Source organism: Stomoxys calcitrans, chromosome 3 (genome assembly GCF_963082655.1).
Source record: "Stomoxys calcitrans chromosome 3, idStoCalc2.1, whole genome shotgun sequence".
NCBI lineage: Eukaryota > Metazoa > Arthropoda > Insecta > Diptera > Muscidae > Stomoxys > Stomoxys calcitrans.
Window position 1 is genome coordinate 7,642,723 of NC_081554.1, and position 21,368 is coordinate 7,664,090.

At 34.4% G+C, this 21,368-nt stretch overlaps 1 protein-coding gene across 4 annotated transcripts in view; it reads left to right on the plus strand.

The window, feature by feature from the left end:
- Positions 1 to 21,368, plus strand: part of LOC106092127 (eukaryotic translation initiation factor 4E-binding protein Mextli) — a 36,740-nt gene that overhangs the window by 8,762 nt on the left and 6,610 nt on the right. For 2 of the 4 annotated variants that reach the window (XM_013258898.2, XM_013258916.2), the window contains 5 exons: positions 12,582 to 12,642; positions 12,710 to 13,154; positions 13,224 to 13,497; positions 13,558 to 13,713; positions 17,790 to 17,908. In XM_013258898.2, the coding sequence (XP_013114352.1) occupies positions 12,582 to 12,642; positions 12,710 to 13,154; positions 13,224 to 13,497; positions 13,558 to 13,713; positions 17,790 to 17,908 (1,055 nt within the window). The remainder of the gene's footprint in view (positions 1 to 12,581; positions 12,643 to 12,709; positions 13,155 to 13,223; positions 13,498 to 13,557; positions 13,714 to 17,789; positions 17,909 to 21,368) is intronic. The other 2 variants (XM_013258910.2, XM_013258907.2) reach the window with 2 other exon arrangements.

Sequence of the window (21,368 nt, forward strand, 5' to 3'; positions counted from 1 at the left end):
CAAATTGGGAGATATGTTTATATGGCAGTTATCTCAGGTTGTCAACCGATTTAGACCATGCTTGGAACAGTTGTTAGAGGTTATACCAAAACAACAAAATGATATGTAGTCAACTATAAGATGGTAGGTGTTGATTCGCTTTTGTCGGTTTTTTTTCCAAGATTTGGCGCACTGTAAATATCAGGTCTATGGTGGATTTACGAAGTGTAAAGCCGTACTGATAAGGCCCAATTATTTCGTGAACTTTAAACTTTAATCTTTCCACATTACTATCGACAGTATCTTGTATGCGATGGGAAGGAGACTAATTCCTCTGTAATTGGCATATGCAGTCTTATCCCCTTTCTTGTGTACGGGACTGGTATGCATTCTTCTAGCCAGATTGCGCAGATAAGCTGATCCATATGACCTCAGCGTGTCGCCTCCGGTCTTAAACAGTGCAACCGGAAAAATTGTTCTTTCCATATCCTCATCACAATATCTGTATCTGTGAACAGATTTCTATGGTGTTATTTTCGAAAAGTTGTATTTTGTTCGACTGTGTTATTATATACTTCACGCAGTTTCATTTTAGTTTTACTGCCTGCACACTAATTCCGTGTCACAATAGCATCTTTTTTCAGCTGATTTTGGCATAAAAACGAAAATAGATCGCTATTTTTTCAGTGAGTTGGAGGAATTCAGGATATATCACAGAGCACTGAGAAAACTAGGGTGGACAATGTCGGATTTTTTTTGAGTTCACGCTGTCGAAAGTTTGAATTTCGACAGTTATCGTTTATTCTCTCTCTAACTTAAAACCGGGGTTTTACTGGATGTTAAAAACCGTAGATTTTTTAAAACCGGAGGGCGGTTAATTTGAAGAAGAAATCCCATACAACCTGTGGAAACGGTTTTTTAGAATCATATAATAGCCTAAGTTTTTCTAGAATAAACAAGTAATACACTAGAAGTTCGACCGGCTCGAATCATATATATATCCTCCACAATATAGAGCTGGCAAACTATCTATAATCGCAACATTTGATATTTGCTTTGGTTTTAATAATCGTTAATTTCCCATCACCTATATTTAAAACGAAAATGAGAAGTAAAAATCAGAAGATCGCTTTATATATTGTAGAAGCAATATCAATGCACAGACCAAATGAAACCAAGATTAATAAAAATCGGAAAATCGGTTGATCGGTTTATATGGAAGAATGTATGTCAAGCTATGAACCGACTTAGAACACACTTAGCATTTGTCTTAGAAGCCAAAATAAAAGTCTTCGTGCAAAGTTTTAGTCAAATCAGATAATAACGGTGGTCTCCAGAGGTCCAAAAGTCCAATCGAGTGACTGTTTTTTGTTGGGAACTTATCAGGTTATGGACCGATTTGGACCATGCTTGGCAAAGAAGTCAAAATGAAACGCCATGTGCTTAATTTCAGCCACGATCAAGGATATATACTTTCTTGGAACTCTGATTAATATTTTAATGAGTAGCGAACGGAATGACGAAACGACACAGATTCTATAGTGGAGGGTATACTAAAAGTTTTTTTTTGTAAGATATAAGTTAAAGCCTTATTTTAAATAGAGGCGTCTATGTCCTTTAAAACTCAATTAATGGCAATTGATTTTACATTGTAAATTGTATATCTCAAATTCAAAGCGTAAATGTTGGAATTTGATATCCCTTCTTTCGCGTTTACAATAACCTGGGCAGAAGTTCATATTTATAGGTGCAATTAAAACAGAAAACCGGTGCAGCGGTGCATCCAAAATCTGATTTTTTGATAAACCGACAGTCGGTGGAAAGAGACAAACCGGCCGACCGGTTTTCTCTAAACGGTTTCGACCACTCTTTTCATGTCTCAGACACTTTACGTTGATAAATTTTCTGTCAATTGTGCCCTATTAAACAAACAACAATTATTTGAAAAGGGACTTCAAATAAGTTTTTAAAATACAATAGTCGCCATTAAAATATAATATAATACTACCACTAAAATAAATAATTGGCAGCTTAATGATTGTTAAAATATAATTACAATTTCTTACATACTATAACTTTATAATAAATTACTTAATCATAAATTACTTAATCCCATAAGAGTACAGCAAAATAAAAATTTTAAAATCTTTATATTTACAAAAATAAACTACATAGAACTTACGCATGGTTGTTTGATTGTGCGTTCCTCGGACAACTAACATTTTTCTCGCCATATTTATTTCTTAACAGTAATACTGAAGCCTAATAGACCAAAAAAAAAACCTATGGCAACTGTATATGCTTCTAAATAGACAACAAAAAATTAAATACTTAACATATTAAAAACAATTTAAGATTCGTAGCCGTATTTTTTTTAATTGGTTCTCCCCAGCCATAACAAGATATGTCACGTTGGGAAGAAATTTGGCTCGTCAAAAATCTGCAATTTTACAAAGCTAAAGAATTGAAACAAAAATAGTTGTGAAAATTGTCCCCACTCTCGACAATTTCTGGTAACATTTGATGTTTTTTCTATTAAGTGTAATACGTTATGGCAATGGGACCACTATTTGGTATAACATAACGTTTTATGGTTATATTATACTATTTAAAAGTATACTAATTTTTTTGCAGCAAAAAATTAGTGGTCTACGCATTAAAAGAAAAAATATTTTCAAAAAATTAAAAAGGAAACCCTTATATACAAATATATATTGCAAATTCACATTTGCCCATTAACATTCCATTAAGCAACTGTGGCATACTTCTCCCATATCAATAATTACTGTCCGATTCAAGTTAAAGCTCAATGATGAGGGGCCTCCTTTTTATAGCCAAGTCCGAACGTCGTTCCGCAGTGCGACACCTCTTTGGTAAGAGGTTTATACATGGCCTAGTACCTCACAAATGTTGCTAGCATTATAAAGTGATAACCACCAGGATTCAAACCCATGCGTTTAGTGTCAAAGGCAGACATGTATGTTACCTCTGCCCTACGGTGACTATGTCAATATTTATAAAGAAGCCAACAAGGCCCATTATTAAATATTACAAACATTATACAAAATACAGTAACCGCAAATTAAATTACAATTATTTTAATTAACTATTTATAAACAACTCAATGTTGTAGAATCAACAATCAAGAAAGGCTCCCTTTCATTGTAAGCCTTTTTCAAGATTTGACAACGGATCAGATTTTTATGGGTCTAATTTATTATTTATTTTTCATTTCATTAAATTCAATATAATACAAAAAGCCTTAGGCCAAAGCCTTATGTGGTCGTATTTGAGTCGAAACTTTGTTTTAAATCCCACAATTCATCTTACCTAAGGCCTATAAACTTGCGGATTTTATCAAACATCATTCTTCATGTTTCATTATTCCGTATATCTGTAGAACTTTAAATGTGTATTTTCTGGTCCGTTATATGTTAGGATATGAGCAAATCATTTCGAATTCTACATCCCAATTTTTAATTTGTAAATGGAAAAGAGTGCAAAGAAAAATTTACAAATTTGCCTTGTTCTCATTGCATTTTGAAATTCCGATTCCAGTCTATCAGTCATAATGTAAATTAATTCATATCCGTACTATCTTCTTAGTTTGAAGTATTTTTTTTGAAGATTTGTAAAAGATTTCTTAAAAATGTTCATCTTCGATTTCTACATTTTTTAAAACCGGAGCAACACTGCGTCATTCGGAATCGCAATAAAAACGGGGTCGCTTGATATTTGGCATGAAAAATAAGCTGGAGACCTATTCCCAGTCTTTCTTTTATAATTCAAACTTAATACTCAGAAGTACATCTAAGTTTAGTGTACATTTGACAATGCGAAGTGTCTTCGAAGGTGTAAAATGTCAAGGACAGTATTTTATGAAAACAGCTTGTAATCATTTTTTTTAATATATTTGCATAATATTTTTCTGTTATTCAGGTTATGGCAAAACATATATGCGAATTCAAAATACAGTCGAAACCGCATAACTGTTATACGCTGAAGTGAAAAATCCCGCTTATTGCTTTTTTTATTTATTTCAACATTTCAGTAACTAGCCTCATAGATGCCCTATCCGGTTACAAAACTTTTAAGTATAATCAACAATACAAAAAAATATATTAAATTATTATTTTTATAACAGTTCATATAATTATAAGCATTTAACATATTTTTGTATTGTAAGCAGTTTTGTAACTATATACGGGTTCTATGAGGCCAGTTACTGAAATATAACTAAAACATAAAAAATATATAAAATGAAAAATAAAATGGCGGTAGAATTAAAAACAATGCACTTACACTCCAATTTATCACTATTTCAGTCCGCATATACAAAAGAAATACCACTTCTAGTTCAAGAGTATTAAAAACAACATTTAAAAAAATCTAAACAAATTTAGAGAGAAAAAAATATATTTACTAAATATAGCTTCATCTAAATTAAAACATATTTTAAAATAAAAACAATTAAGTATTATAAGAAAATAGATTTGTTATTGTTGTTTTTAATTCAAGCTCGAGGTCTTTCTGGTTTTTCTCTTTTCTTTATTATTTATGCATCAATATATCGCATTTCCATGAAATGCTTTTTCAAGTATGATTTACAACAAATTAAATTTATTTTTAAACTATTGACATGACTATTTTTATTTTTTGTTTAACTTATTCGGTTGTCCAAAAAGTAATTGCGGATTTTTTAAAAGAAAGTAAATGCAGTTTTAATAAAACTTAGAATGAACTTTAATCAAATATACTTTTTTTACAATTTTTTTAAAGCAAGCTAAATGTAACAGCTGATAACTGACAGAAGAAAGAATGCAATTACAGAGTCACAAGCTGTGAAAAAATTTGTCAACGCCGACTACATGAAAAATCCGCAATTACTTTTTGGGCAACCCAATACATATTTAAATGTGAAACAAAACACAAACAAAAACTGTATATTTATGCGACCGTCTTCAACAGTCGTTTGCTTTGCTACTGTTTTGTAGTTGTAATGGAGAAGCCGCTGAATGAATGCCTTTCAAACTGCGATATTAGACCTAGGATCTTGACGAAATATGTGGACGACCTTTTTGGGATAGTTTTAATTCAAGCATCAAGTTCACAATAGAAAAAGAAGAAAACAATGGTATACCATACTTGGATATGCAATTAATATGGAAAAACGTCATATTTTAATCAACTAGTATCAGAAGCCTTTACCATCAGGCAGAATATTAAATTATCATTCAAACTATCCAAAAAGATTTATTTTAAATACAGCTTTAAATCTTATCAATAGAGTTAACAATATAAGTGACGAAATATTCCACGATAAAAACAAAAGAAAAATCGTCAATATCCTTCAAAATAATAGTTTCCCATTAACAGTCGTTGAATTATTATTAAAAAAATCAATGAACAGTAAGCCACGAGAAAGAGATTCAAAAACATGCAAATCCATAACATATGTACCAAAACTGTCAGAGAGATTTGAAAACGCAAATTGCATATACAAATCAAAAATTTGGCAACCCTATGCCTGAGTAGAAGTGTGCGTTTGACAGCTGATCATTCTTTTTAAAATTCTCTATTATACTGTTCTTCAGTTGAAGTATTTTTTCGCGCTTTACATTAAACAAACTGCAGGCTTTTGGAATTTTATCAAGTTTTCCTGTAAATTGGCCGAATCTACAGAGAATCATATTCTCCCAAGCTGGTGTTGAGTTGCATAACCATCGTTGCCGTTGTTATTGCATTGCTATTGCTGAATTCCTAACTGGATATTTTGATATTTTTGTATTCCTCTTTGCGTGCTGTTGTTGTTGCTGTTGTGTTTGCTGCTTTATTATTTTTGAGCTATGCCGGGAAACAAATCTCTAAAATGTGGTTGCTGCGAGGAGCCAATAAATAAATCTGGGAGTGTGATGTGCAGACTGTGCTCCCGCTGGTTCCATGCCAACTGCGTCAAACTATCGGAGAAAGATTTACTTGCGCTGAGGTCTGTGAAATCAAGCGCCTTTATATGTAACTCGTGTGAAAATAATATTGGCACAAATGGTTTTTTTACTGACATATGCAGTTTAGAAAGAAAGCTGGATGATTTCATCACAAAGAATAATAGTGACCAAATGGCGATTAAAGATGCTTTGGATGATATAAAAACAGAGATGTCTACATGTATGAGTGGCATTAGAGCAGACATTGTTGAATGTAATAAAAAAATAATATCTGTGGAAACTTCAACATCTCTTAGGATTTCCAAGTTGGAAATGGAAAATAACATGTTACATCGACGTCTTAATCGTGGGGACATAATCATTGGTGGCCTACCCGGTGGAATTACTGATTTAGTTGGCACTGTTGTCTCATTAGGTGCTTTCTTCAAGGTTGACATTACTAAGCAAGACATAAACCATGTTTGCTACATAAGTAACCGAAAGTTTATTCTGCTTAAATTAAATAATGTAATGATTCGAGATGCTATTATGAGCGAATACTGGAAAACACGGTCGTTGAGGGTGTGTGACTTTTTTAATGGTGCTGGCAATGATGTTGAACGCCGGGTATATTTAAACGATCACTATTCTCCTGCAGCAAGCCACTTCAACATGATTTGCAAGCAACTACTTCGAAAACAACTGGCTGTTAAATACAGAATCTTGCACGGTGACAATTTGAGGGTCAAGTTATCGTTACATGATGGAAGCGAAGTTATTCGTGGTGTTGATGAGTGCGTTGCGCTTCTTGAGTCGTCTGGTGGTGAAACATCATAATCCGTTCTACACGTACGTTTATTGTAATTCTTAGAGATTTGATTAACAATTTTTTTGGTAAATTTTTCTATTTTCGAAAATTTTTGAATAATTTGAATATTTTTGTATTTTTTTTTTTTTTTTTTTTTTCTCTATTTCTGAACAAATGTGTAAATACTTCGATTGATTATGTATGTATATAACAAATAATTTGTTAGTTTTTTTTATGGATCTCATAATTTATAATGATCAGCTGCTTAGCAGTAATTTGAATTTAATATATTATATGAATTTAAATTTAATATATTATATGGGTTTTAGGATTTTCTTCGTTATGATTACAAATAGACCTATTTTACTAATATTTCTCAATTTTTGGCTCCCCGCAACAGAAGATTCTTATACCTTTGATGTCTTCTAACTTAAACCTTGGTCCTGTTGTTAGCAACAACAATTTTATAAACTCAATATTGAGAGAATGTAATGACAAATTAAATGTAGCCCATTTAAATTGCCAGAGCATGAGACCTTCAGCTTACTCATCTAAATTTGATGAACTTAAATCGATTTTATATGAATCTAAGCTTGATGTTGTAGGAATTTCTGAGACCTGGCTTAAATCCCCTGTTTCTTCACGCTCTGTTAATGTTCCAGGATATACTTTACATAGAAATGACCGCAAGAATTCTAGGGGCGGTGGCGTAGGCATATATATTTCATCGAACCTTAAACATAAGTTGGTTTTTAAAAGTTCCATTTTGGGGATGTGTGAGTCTCTCTTTATTGAACTTTATTCTGGTTCGGCTAAGATATTATTTGGGGTTGTATACCTGCCTCCTCCAGGTGATTTTGCCACGTTTGAGGAAACTCATCGTGATCTTTTCATACAGTTTTCCAATATAATAGTTGTTGGTGACTTCAATTGCAACTTGTTCAATATTTCTTCTTCTTCTTTAGTTCGTTCGACCTGCTGTAGATTATGTTTATCCGTTTTGCACAATTCTAGGCCCACACACTTTGATGCAGTGCATGGCACCACAACCTTGTTAGACTTTATGCTCCTGAGTTCTAATTTAAGTGAACATTTATCGGACCAGGTTCAATGCCCTGCGATTTCTCGCCATGCATTGATATTTGCGGCTTTTGATTTTCGCATGAGTAGGACAGATCCCTTTGTGGAATTTTATGACTACAATAACATTGATATGTCTGGAGTTCTTAATTTTTTGGACAGTTTTAATTTCTCTGATATGTACATGTCTTCAGATGTAAATGAAAAGTGTACTATTCTGACAAACCTATTTGAAAGTCTTTTTTCTTTTGTTCCTGTTTTGAGGAAAAGAGTCGTTTTGTTTGGTGATGAGTGGATGAACTCCAGCGATATTGTTTTCACTAAGTCTTTGAGGGATATGGCTTACTCTGAGTACCAATTGAACAGAACACCGGAAAACTGGCGAACTTTTTGCAGATATAGAAATAAAACTAAATCTCTAATTCGGAGAGAGAGACGGAAGTATTTTGTAAGACGTTTCGGTGGGCTTAATGCGGATGGTTTATGGAAAGTGCTTCGTGGTTCTGGTTGCATTGGTGATGATGCTTTCGTGTACAATGGCGACATAGATGACGTCAATGAATTCTTTGCGCATGGCGCGCAATCTAATTTGCATGATATTATTGATATCAATACTTTTTCTTTTAGTGAAGATGGATTTTCTTTTGATTGCATTGGTATTGATGATATTGCTGTTGCTATATCTAAGATTAAGTCGAAAGCAATTGGAGTTGATGGAGTTTCTGTGCAGTTCTTAAATATTCTTTTTCCTCATCTATCTGGTGTCATATTGGATTTGGTAAATGCAATTCTGACTTCCTCTGTTTTTCCTACTGCATGGAAAACAGCTCGTGTAGTTCCTATTCCGAAGAGAGCTTCGGTCAATAGCCTGGAAGATCTGAGACCTATTTCCATTCTGCCTGTTTTGTCGAAGGTTTGCGAACATATTATGAAAGATCAGATTCTTTTACAATTTACAAATAGAATTTTTCAAAACCAGCATGGATTTCGTAAAGGCCATAGTACAACCACTTTACTCCTTCAGCTTACGGACTCTATAAGAATGAATAACAATTTGGATAGATTTAGTGTTTTGGTTTCCCTTGATTTGACTAAGGCATTTAATTCCATATCTTACAAGATTTTAGTAGAGAAACTTTGTTCAAAATTCAATTTTTCTAATTCTGCATGCAGACTTATTTTATCCTACTTAGGTGGTAGGTCTCAATTTGTTAGCTTGAATGGCAATGTTTCCTCTATTCTTCCTCTGGCCTCTGGTGTTCCCCAAGGTTCGGTCTTGGGGCCCTTGCTATTTCTTCTATACATAAATGATTTACCTGAATGCTTAGATCTATCTATTTGCACAGTTTTCTTATATGCAGATGATGTTCTACTTCTTTTTAATGGCCAACGTGATTGTCCTGATGCTTTGGAGATTGGAATTAATCGTTGTTTGGGTCAAGTTTGTCGATGGACCAGTACTAATGCCTTCACAATTAACCCGTTAAAGACTAAAGCCTTGTTGTTTGGAAATAATGTGTTTGATTTTCATCTTTTGTTGGGATATGATGAGGTTAGCTTTGTGGATGAGCTTAAGTGTCTTGGGTTGGTACTTGATAAGAATCTAAATTTTGGGGCTCATATTGACCATGTACATAGTAGAGTGTACTATACCCTGCGTAGGATATATTCTACAAACATTTATTTGCCTCTATGGGTTAGAAAACGATTGGCCCATGCATTGTTAATGCCTTCTATTAGATATGGTCTTGAGGTTGTGTCTGGTACTACCATAGGCAACATTCAGAGGTTAAGGCGTATTATTAATATCATTGTTCGATTTGTATTTAGTGTCCGCAGGTGTGAACATGTAACAGAATTCGTCAGAGAGTTTCTTGGTGTTTCCTTCGAGAACTATATCAATTGTACTAACCTGCTGTTGTTTCATAAAATAATTAAAAATGGTGTACCTTTTCCTTTACGCGATTTATTTACCTTCTCCCGTTCGGTTAGAAATACTCAAATTGTTATTGCTAGGATATCATGTTCTTCATACGAAAAGTCTTTCGCTGTACGTATTGCTCGGTGCTGGAATTTTTTACCTATTGATTTGAGAATTTTTTCTCATTCAAACAATGCTTTTCGATTGAAAATTACAGGTTACTTTAACTTTGAGGAATCCTGATTTCTGCTTTTTGTCCCTTTTTTAATTGACTTATTTTTTTCTTTTTCCATATGCTTTTGCTGCCGCTTCTGAACATGTGCCATTTTCTACGCTTGTAGTATTCTTTTTTTTTCCTCTTTCATGAATGTTGTTGCTAACATCATAGGATTAGATGCTTTTCATTATTCCTGTTTTGTTTTTAATTGGCTGGGGAGCCTATAATAACCATTTCTTTTTTTTTTTTTGTAATCAAATAAGAATAGTTCATAATTTAGATTTTAGTGAGAGTTAAGTTTTATTTTTGTACTTAGGCATATTGTTACATATGCAATGCGAATTTTTGGCCAAATAGGCTTAGTGTTGCAAAGATGCGAATAAATAAATAAATAAATAAATAAATAAATAAAATATAAAATCGCACACAAAATCACAAACACACTTAGATCTCTATTTACTGATACAAAGACGAAATTAGATAATATGGAGAAATCGTATGTAGTATACCAAATCAAATGCAATGGAGATGGAACAATCGGATTCCAAAAATTATATATCGGAACCACCAAAAATAAACTAAAAACTAAACTGGCAGGGCATAAATATGACATTAAATCAAGGAGTAGAAACACACACCAAAAACGGCATTAGCAGAACACTGCAACAGAACACCATGAGCCAGATTTAGAGAGAGTAAGAATCATAGATAACGAGATAAATTACAACAAGAGACTAATACTAAAACGCTACACATCAATAACACGACAACAACAATACGCATGAATTACAAAGCCAATACAGAGGGATGCGAGAGCAACTATAGACTGACTGTTGGTACAACGAGTGAACAAATTCCAATTAGAGAAACTACAAAACAGTAGCTAAGCAGACAACTACTGTTGAAGACGGTCGCATAACTATACAGTTTTTGTTTTGGTTCTCCTTTAGATATGCAAGTTAAATAAAAAATAGAAACAGTGATGTCAATGGTTTAAAAATAAATTTAATTTGTTATAGATCATATCTTGAAAATGCATTTCACTGAAATGGGAAATATCGATGCATAAATAATAAAGAAAAGAGAAAAACTGGAAAGACCTCGAGCTTGAATTAAAAACAACAATATTGAATAAATAAGGTCGATTTAAAAATAATCAACAAATATATCTGTCCCATAAAAACTACACTAAACTTAACGGAATATTCGCTTAACTGCAAAAGTTTTTAAATCCCAAATTCCTTTTGTATATGAAGTTATTTCTTTCGAATTCTATGTGGAAAAATTAACCTAATTAAAAACATATTTTAGCATTTCGCTGATGATTTTTAAAGAGCTCAACTGAAAAGTTATATCATACATAATTAAAACTTTGCTGAAAATCCGATTTCACCTATGCTTCTATCGCTTAACTAGAAATGATTTGCACTAATCCGAACTACGTTTAACTGAAAATTGTGGATAAGGGGAACAAGCTGATGCATTTTTAGCGTTTCATTTATACGATTTCGACTGTACATAACTGTTAAATTTGACTGCTTTTATTTTATGCTTCTCACATGTAATTTTTCGAGCATACCTAATCATATAACATTTTATCACATAACATTTTTATAAAGCTATAGAAAATGTTTTATTTGAAAAAAATAGCGGATTCTCTAGCTAATGTGGAAAAATACACATTTCGGAAAAACGTTGACCGACACTAAAAGTAAACGTATAGAGGCCATATGTTTCATCTTTAGTGCAATCGAGATGTAAGTGACAAAATGGTTCCTAGTATTTGACCATATCAAGGTTTTCGAAATTTTATGGCATTATTGCAAATCGTTATGATTAATTGCTACATGCCTTTAAACTAAAGAGAATTAATTAAGAAGCTTCTTCTACTAAGTTTGACTTAAATCTATAGATGTTAGTTGTTTGTTTTTCGGCCTGTGTGGTTATATTATTCCTGTGTTGATTAAAACTTAAACTCGAGCCCAAGTAAAGTTGATTTTTTTTAAATATTTATTTACATCCAATATTTATTTATTAACGATAATAGAGACGTTTACACTTATAGTTACAATTGATGGATTTGGACATCCATCAGCGGGGATACAACATTAAAATAAAAAAAGTTGCTAAATAGAATAGCATGTTAGAAATTTCTTAAACATACAACACCGCCAAAAAAGTACAAAATAAACCGCAGAGTTTATCACTGTTGTAAGATTAATAAAATTGCAAGATTCTATTTGATTAAGCAAACTGTTTTCCCATATTATAAAGTAGTATCGCGGATGATGTCTTTCAAATAAACGATGAAATATTAGATATAAATAAATAAAAAACGATTTTACTCGGCCTCGAGCTTGAGTTTTAATCAACACAGACATGATATTTGACTTAAATCTTATTGGTTGTCAGGGGTCGACGGCGATTTGCTACCAATATGTTTTTATCATCACTAAAACGAATATCGGTTCTATTTTCTATCTAGCTAGCCCGCATTTGAATCAAATAAATCACGTCCTATACAAATCATTTTAATATCAAACGACTTAAATTATTTGAATGTAGCATTACAAACATTCATATCGCTTTCATCTGTGTAATGAATAACCAATTAATAACATTATTTCACTTAACTTTAATTAAATTACAAAGTCAATCCTGGAGCCAAGGAGCGTTTGGTACAAATTACTGGTCCGGCTGAGGACAAAATAAAGTATGTGACAAAATGCATTTATGCATTAGATATTAGCTTATATTGAAGATTTGAATATTCTTTAAAGTTATGCCAAGCAGTTGATCGAGGACACTATACGTCGTAATGCCTCTCCGGTACGTTTGGATCCGAATATGGGCAGCCATGCCGGCGGTGGTGGTTCCTGTTCCTCTTTGGCTTCCTCTAATTCCGATGAAGCAGTCCAAACACGAACGCCAGTGTCAAGCAACCTAGCTAATCGATTAAGTTTCAATTCGGCCCAAAACTTTATGACTGCTGCTGCTGCATCCCAACAGATGGTTCAACAACAACTCGCAAATGTTCAGGCTTTGAGCTCTTCAACACCCGTAGCAAATACTGCTGCAGTTGCTGGTAAACAGATTCGTCCACATACGCAAATGTTGTTGCATTCATATTCAACAAATGATGCTTCTTTAGGTGAATACAAGTTCACTTGTAACGTTGGTCAACATGTGATTAAGATCACTGGCGACTGCTGCGATCTAGTGCGGGTAATGTCCATCACCTCGCTGTAGTTTCTTTTTTTCTATTGACATCTTCCTTTGATTTCTTCCCAAAAGGTAGCCAAACTGGTTTTGGATGATTATTTTAGCAGTGCAGAATTCTTAGCTTCTATGGAGGCTGGGGCAGCTTTTGATGGTTCTATGACCAGTCCTATTTCCACACCAACCACACCAATGACTGGTGCTCCTCAATTTATGATGGGTACACCATTACATGCTACGCCTCCACTAGCTACAGATAGTGGTATTGGTCTCAATTATATATCCTCCGCCAACAGCAATAATAATCAAGATGGCGATGATGATGTTTTTGTTGATGGTAATAATCTAAGTGAGTTAAGCTTCAATGCAAAAACCATTTAACATATTTTGATAATTGGTGTTATTTCAGGCAAATCAGCTTCCCAAAGCAATGGTTTGGCTCGATCTCGTAGAAGCCATTTCTCACGTAAGGATTCCACTCCCGAAGCACCAGTCCCTGCAGCCACACAAATCGTCAGGCAAAAAAGTGAAGTTGGCATTGCTGCCAATAATAATGTCGCAACCAGTGAGTATATATTAATTATTAAGATTCATGTTCAGATTTTTTTTTATTTTATTCCATTTTTTATGATCAGTTAGAATATATATTAAAAATGCTGTTCGCACTAATTGTATGCCATCAAATCCCCATAGTCTAAGGATAAGATTGCAAAGATTGTTGAATGTGAAATCAAAAAAAAAAAAAATAAAAATAATGAAATGAATGGACTTCTGCAACTTCGCATAAGATAGATCCGAAGCCTCTTGAGGACGACATCTTTACAATTTTACTTAGCGACCAATTTCACACGTAGATCCGAAGCCTCTTGAGGACGACATCTTTACAATTTTACTTAGCGACCAATTTCACATGTGAATCGTTTAATTGAAGAGTTTTCCTCTTTATCCCCCAGTTTTTCTAATTGGAAAAACAAATATTTACCCGATCTTCAGATGTCCGGCATTCGGTACCCAATTTTTTTTTCTGTCGTCCATGTCGTTTATAGTGAAATTTATGTTGGGAAGAGTTTAAATAAAAAAATATACTGTAGGAGTTTTCATAACTTCATGCGAACATAAAAGAAACAAATGCATGGAACATAACCACACAAAGAAACAAACAAAACAAATAATTTAAAAAAAAAATAAGATCTAAAATAAAATCCACTCTCAGTATCGAATGTTTCGAATCGATACGCATAACAAACAACATCAACAAGCAAACTAGAATACAACAACACAAGAAACGCCTATAGCACACACAAAAGCAGACACGCACATTCTTTCTCTTAAAAATTTTACAAAAGAAATCAACACAAAGGCCAAAACAGAATGAGCGCGCTGAGGAGCGTTGCTTTGCAAAAATGCAACTCTGCAAACGAATATCGAAAAAGCGTAGCGCAAAAGTTTAACATTTTTTTTAATTTGACGCCTTAAAACACTACTTAACGAACGTAAGTCAGAATGACGCTCGATTTCAGTCGTCAAAGTTGAAAATTCTTTAACCCATTTTCGATAGGTGTTGCGTTTTCGCATCAGTGACTTGGGGAACATTTACACGTATGTATTGGCTGTATGTTACTAACTTTCATTGAAAAAATAATGTTTACAGATTGCTCTGACTCTACAAAGTACTATAGAAATACAAAAACAACAATATAATTTTTCGTAAAATAAGCCAAGAAAAAAATTATTTTTTCAAAAAAAAAATTTTTGAATTTAATAAATTTAAATTGGGCTCGGGGATTTGCTGCATAGGCTACCCCAAAGACTACACGTCTAGATTCGGTAACTGCACTGCAGTTGCGACTCAAAAGGCTGCGGTCACCTGGAGGGCATCCCATGCCTAAAAGAACTAGGGCGAACAAAAGGAAGCTGAGTCCAAGAAACTTTACAAATGTCACTAGGGACAGGACTAGTAAGATATGCAATATTCTTACTAAACTCGGGCTGTCTCGCAGACCTCAACAAGTCTGAAGGAGTTATATCCTACGGATTCAACAAGTTGAAACTGAAGGTCTATAGAAGCGGTGGGCTTGGGGAATTAGGAGATGACTCAGCAGTTCTTGCTGAGCACTTCCTTGATAAACTATCGACTACATGGGAAGTGTTGGATGACCACAGCTTCTCTGATCATCATTATATTAGTTTCAGCCTTGCAGAGGGACTACGGCTAAACAGAAGAAATGCGGATTGGGATAAATTTCGGCACAAATTTTGCACGTCTATACCTTCTTGACCAGAAATTGAAGTGCAAACTGCGTAGGATATAGAAATAATGGTCAAGCGGATCACGAAGGCCCGAACGACTCGCTTGTGTCAGCATGTCCTAGCGCCAAGCCAAGGGGCAAACAACAACCGCCATAGAGGACCCCAGAGCTGGTTGGTCTAAGGAAGGACTGCAGAAAACTCTTCAACAGGACGAAAGCCACAAAAGCACCACACGACATCTATAAGGCTGAGCTAAGAAAATATAAGGACGAGGGATCTTAGCCATTCGGGCCACACGAATCCGGAGGGTCAATACTCTCTTCGCCGTACAGAATGACTTGACGCAGCCAGTGAATGAACCGACACACATTCGATGTGTCGAAGGGCAACAAATTAATACTCTTGATCTTTTCTTAACTTGGCACCGTGAAAATTACAAAGTTAATGTGCTTGCACCTCTTGGAAACTCCGATCATAGCACCAAATGTTAGCAACTTTTTCGCATTCTCTTCAGCCCCAAAGCGGACAATTTTTATGTACAAAAAAACTCGTTGAGCAGGTTTCAATGATTTCTTCTGTAGTTTTAATTGGAAGATAAGCTTTCTTGATAGTAACGTTATAGAAGAAAATAATTTTAATTGTATATAGTTTCGAACACGTGGAATCAAAAGGTTTCTTGCAGATCTCGACGTTAATAGATTGCTGGACCCGGATGGGATATCGACACTTGTTTTATGCAAGTGTTTTTCAACGATCGCTCGTCGGTAACGCAATCTTTTCATAGGTCGTGCTTTCTTAGAGATCGCACAATAGATTGACCGCAGGAGTTCCACAAGGCTCTGTCCTTTCTCCCTCTTTTTCTTATTTTCATTGACAATGTCTTGGGTCTGACCTTGCATCCGATCTACTCGTTCGCGGATAAGAACAATCCTCTGTCATTCTTTTTCATTCGACCATAGGCCGAGTCTTCGAGAGATTGAAGGCAGGAGACGGAGTATGGACGTAACACTCTGCCGGGATTTGCTGGTCATTTCCGTGTATTGTAGAATGAACATAGTGGATTTTAATGCATGCAAGACCCATTGCTGCTTGTTGTCTCACAAACGATTCACTGACACTTTACAGTCATTAATCCCCCTTATTTCGGTTGGCAATGGCGTAGTCGAATGTCGAAAAATTTTTTTAAAATAGTATTATGGTTGTCGAAGACGAAACATTTTTGATATCACATAAATCGAATTCGACTGTCAAATTTGACGAAAACGGTCGATATGTAAGTTAATTGCATTCCAAACTTCATGGCGCTTGTTTGTCGAAAGAGTATGGAATCTACTTTTGTGTTATTTATTTTATTTACCAAAATATTTTTCTATTATCAAACTGTAGAAGGCGAATAAATTAGAATATACCATTAAATCTGAAATTCGCCTTCGACTACGACTGCTGTTAATTTTCGCCAACAACGGGAATTAGGGTGAATATATATCGACGGAGTAAATACCGAGCAGTCAGATGCTCTTGATGTTCTGGGCATGGAGATACAATGTGAAGTCCCTCATCAAAACATGAAATCGAATTGTCGAGTATTTGGGCTTTCTTAAGCGGTGTAAGAAATATTTCATTCCCTCTCAATAGTCCGCATATATGGGCTGGAGCCTCAAAATCGTCCCTGGAGTTGGCTGACCAGAGGATTTGGCCAGCTGATCGGACCATGCACTATCGAGAGAATTATTTTTTTGCACGGACGGTTTGTATGTGTAATTGTCTTCTGGCAGATGTCAATTTCTCCGCCATCTATGACATGTATAAATTCAAAACAAATGTCAATAAACAATTGACAATTTTTCTCCTCTATGATCCTTAACTATCCTTATTGGGGACAGCCCCTGCGTGTTTGTAGATATTTAAAAAAAGTAACGTTCGAAAACTTGTGAAGACAAGAAGAGATCCGTATATGTAAATTGTCTGTATAAACTGTAATGTGTATCAAGCGGAGAACCTTGGAATTAAAAAAGTGGTGGATGGAAGGGTTACATGTAATGTTAGACATCCAGGACACCATTTCTTTGTTCTATTAAAAGCCACTTGACTGTCATATCGCATATCTTTCATTAAAATGTCTAAACAGATTAAAATTCACCTGTTACGGGGCACAAAGATTCCATGGAATTATAGTACAGATAGTAAGATAAAACTGGGAACTATCGACCTCCTAGCGGCATGCAAGCAGATTCTTCGAGTTAAGTCATGAAGGTCGGACGGATGACAGTCCCCCTTATTATATATGTAATTCATTTATGCATGGAGAAGTCTTCCCGCAAATTCTTTATGGGATGTTCGTAAAACATATTAATTCATATAACTAAATTTTCGTTTCATTTTATTTTTCAGCACGAATCGTCCATCAAAATGAGCATTTGCTTTATTATGCTAAAAGTCCTCATTCCTGGGCATTGCCAAACGAATGGCAGAGAATTTGCGAAAAATTTCCGGCTATCGTACGTAATAAGGTAAAAACAACGCATGCTACTTGTAGCGGTACTACAAATAACTCAGCTATCACAAATCCTACTACTTTTACTACTGCTCCCTACTTCTCCTATTCCAATTCGAAAGCTTGTTCTTCATCATTAACGCTACGTGTTGTTTGCAATAATGCTGCACATTCAAGTATTGCCACTACTACTACAACTACATCAGATACTACACCAACAACCACTACTCCCACTTCCACTTCTACAATTATTTCTAGTAATGTAATAAGTGAGATAGATTCCAAACCAATAATTAACCACTTTAATAACACTACCATGCCAGCAACAGCAACAACAAGTGCAACTAACAGCAATGTACATAATAATATAAGTATTAGTTATAAAAATCCCAATAATATAAACAACAATGAATATGCTTGTCCAACATACGAAACCACATATGTACGTGATACGATTTCAGAACTACACGCAAGCAATGCTACTACAGCTGTTGCTGCGAATACCTTCAAGGCCAGTGCTTACGGTGGCAATTTGTCACTGAACATAAAACGTAAAGGGTTTTTCAATCGCATGACTTACAGCATCGATGAAGATGGTTATGAGGCGTCGATGAAAACTCCCTCCCCCGGCAATGAGCAGCTACCACAAAACTTCACTGCTCCAGCAATTGCTGCTGCCCAAAATAGCCAAACTCCATTAGCTACTGCGGTTACTGGAGGCAGTGGTCGTATCAATAATGCGTACCTAAATCGGGCATTAGTCTCAATTCGAACTGGCCCCATGACTTCATCACCTTTGATGATATCAACCAATGAGATGGCCGCAGCAGCAGGAGTGGGGGCGGCACCTCTTCAGGAGGCCAATACACGTCAAAAACTATTGAATAAACAAATTAAAATCATATCCGACATAATGGTGGAAAGCAGCAAATCTGGCAACAGTAAATCTTCGGAATCTCTAAAATCCACAAACGATCAAAAGTGTATGCTTAACAATAATGGTGAGGACGATGAGAACGATGTGCAAATCGTTGAAGTTTTAACTGCCTCACCTAAGGTTGTGGAAAGCGAAACAGCGGCCACAGCCGCCATACAATCTCCTCGACCCAAGTTGAATTTTGAGTTTCGCTCATATTCAACGTGTGATTGAAAAAATGCAAGCCATTGATTATTCTTCATTTCATTTTAATTGTTTAGTATTGATGAGTTAGGATATATTTTTAGCAAAAAAACTCGTAAAAACGAACGCGTACTTCTATTGGATAGATGGATATTCGATTCTTTGATTTATTTAGAGTTTTTATTTAGAACTTCACGACAAGCGCACGCTATTACATTAATTTATGTATCCATATAAATCGAGCAGTCGTTCGGTTTTTACTTGTATATTACAAAGAATATACATATACATACATACATTATTTTAAATATAATTTTGACATATATATCGATACCTTAAAGTTATAACATTCTAAGCTGGCTTAGGATGTTTTTAAGGAATTTTATTTTTTTCAGTTATTTAAGAGCGCCATCTTGAAGTTTGGCACCTGGAATAATTTTTTTGTTGTTTAACCAACTGTTGTTGTGTACACTTCTAATGACCACTTTTTCGACTAAAACCATCCCTAAATCCCATGCGATGTCTTTTGATTGAAAATAAATCTTTTTAAGACCCACTGAACATTTAGCGGTTAAGGCCGTCGGTATTAATATTTGACTGCGTTCGATTGTAGGGCTCCTAATCTTTAACTGACTTTCAAAATGTTAGTTACTTTATTTTTCAAACATTTGTAGAGTTTCAAAAAACCGCTACAAATGTCGCCATTATGTACAATATATACATGTATAACAACTACAAGTTTTTGTACATACTTTACAAACTTTGTAAAACGACTTTTGAAAACACTAAATCTAACTAAGAGGACATTTTAATTAAGTCTGTAAGTAGTGGATAATCCACTTAAGGCACCCACTATATTTGCCAGTACGAATGTCGAAATATACCACTAAAAAGAAGGTAAAGAGTCATATGTTTTGGGCGGTCGTTTCTTCGAAGCCCATTTTACCGAGGTTTTTGGGTTAGAAAAAAAGTCATACTATGCTCTTATTATAGAAGCAGGTATTCAACTAAGGTCTTTTATAACTACTAGTTCCTTAAGGTCACTTCTTCTTAACTTACAAACATTCGAACTCCCTTTAGCCAAGTTATGAACCGTTAAATTCGCGTTGAAAAACTAAAATTCCAATGGACCTTAAAAAAGCCTTTGAATTTGCCTTTAAGAAAAGTGTTTTTTCAATAGTTCTTTAATATAAGAACGAAATTTTTAGCGCTTTTAACGAACAACGAAACGAAATTTTGAAAGCAAATGACGTTAAAGGTGATCATCTGTTAAATTTTTTTTGTTGCTACTTATCCAAGGGCTACCGTACAGTCGTCTTGTTACTTACCATAAAAACGTAGGTAACACAAGTCAGCACTGCAGACGAAAATCCAGTTTTGTTGGGTATTTAGGTTAGACTAAGCGGACTTTTACCGCGTTTTCATTTTTATTTTTAATTAGTAGTTTAGCATGAGCTTTGCGCTCATCACAATAATGCTCCATTTTAAACCCATATTTAATTAATTATCAGCTTAATAAAAAATGCATAATATGCCAAACAATTAATTCCACTCTACAAAACTTTGATAGATTTAACTAATTTTTTTATTGCGCTCATTTTTTTTTTTTCGATGCATAATAGTAATTTCATATAAAATCTCACGGTCTTATTCATAAAACTTTATGAAGCCTTAATATAGGCTTATTTGACAGTTCTCTAAATGAAATCTGCCAAATATACCTTTTTCAAATCTACATTAAGTTTTATGAATACCGGTGTCATTCTTTAAGGTATCGATATTTTTCAATACAACACTCTTAACAAAACAATTTTTTTTTTTTTGCTCTGAATAGAAGAACAAACATATATTAAAACTTACAATACCAGGCAATGTCTTCTACAATTTAAAAGCTTAAGACTAACCTGATTTATTTTAGGAATAAACGTTCTTATGTTGTAAAGGATCGTATCAGGTTTATATTTTTAGTTTTATTGCCAACCACCCCTTTATTCCATTGGCTATCCACGAATTCCTCTTGTTATGAACTTTTTAATAATGCTAGCCCCTCTTATCCGCGATGGATTTTGAGATTAACGCATTTGAAGTTTGCAGTATGCATTGAAATAGGGTATATTTGCCATATGTACAACATCTACATATCTTAAAAACTATATGAGATACGTGAACTTTTCTTGAAGATTCTGAAAGATATTGTCTTAAAGTCACAAAAATTGATCTCAGCTCAAAAAATTCGAAAATGGCGTGTAGAACAAGATAACGGTCGAGGAGCTATTTAAACTGATATCCCGATTTTATGTCATAAAAAGAGCAACTTCATTCCAACTTGCCATGTTGTCTCCTGTTATGACTTCAA